The sequence below is a fragment of the Macrotis lagotis genome, chromosome 2 (genome assembly GCF_037893015.1).
Source record: "Macrotis lagotis isolate mMagLag1 chromosome 2, bilby.v1.9.chrom.fasta, whole genome shotgun sequence".
NCBI classification, from domain to species: domain Eukaryota; kingdom Metazoa; phylum Chordata; class Mammalia; order Peramelemorphia; family Peramelidae; genus Macrotis; species Macrotis lagotis.
In genome coordinates, this window is record NC_133659.1 from 124,067,153 (window position 1) to 124,067,841 (window position 689).

Sequence of the window (689 nt, forward strand, 5' to 3'; positions counted from 1 at the left end):
ATCAGGAGAAATTAAAAAGTATTCTTCTTTCCATTGTATCCTAAACTGTTGCGTGATAGGTACCTAACAATTAGTGTTTTTCCAACCTTGGAAATCAAGCCCCCAGCTTCCACTATTACTTATCTTCTAAACCCTTAGTTTTTGACTGCACCAAAACTGCTTGTTCACAAATGGCACAGATTGCTACTTGGAGGTACTGGCAGCAACGACAACAAGACTGGCATTGTGAAGAATGATGTAACCTGTTCAGGATGTGGGACGGTTGGATTACAAGAGGCTCTGGCTTCAGCTGGAGTTTTCTGGGAATGAAGCCACAAGCTAGTCTTGCCCAGCAGACACAGGAATTTGTCACCTCTAGGAGAGTGAGAAAACAAAAGCATTGACACTGTTTCTACTTTCAAAGTCATCTTGGCCAGATCACCAAAGGAAGAAAGTCTTAATACCAACTTTCAAGTTTCATTAATTATGGCAGCTTCCACCTTAGAACAAGTTTAGAATTTTTATGAGGTAAGTGGAGACTGTTATATTTCATCTCCCTGTTTCTAGGAAGTGCTATACCTAAAAAGTCAGTTGTCTCCATAAAAACCTTCTGGATACTTAACATTGACAAATGACTCTGATGTGTTACTTTCTGTCATTGATTCTCAAAATAAAGTCATTCCAAGATGAAGCTGGTACAGTGGAAAAAA

At 39.2% G+C, this 689-nt stretch overlaps 1 protein-coding gene across 1 annotated transcript in view; it reads right to left on the reverse strand.

Moving 5' to 3' along the window:
• The window catches only part of RAB3GAP2 (RAB3 GTPase activating non-catalytic protein subunit 2), an 85,465-nt gene extending 85,058 nt beyond the window's left edge, over nt 1-407 (reverse strand). The window contains exon 1 of the mRNA XM_074220906.1: nt 169-407. Coding sequence (XP_074077007.1) covers nt 169-407 — 239 coding nt within the window. The remainder of the gene's footprint in view (nt 1-168) is intronic.
• Between the last annotated feature and the right edge of the window lie 282 nt (nt 408-689).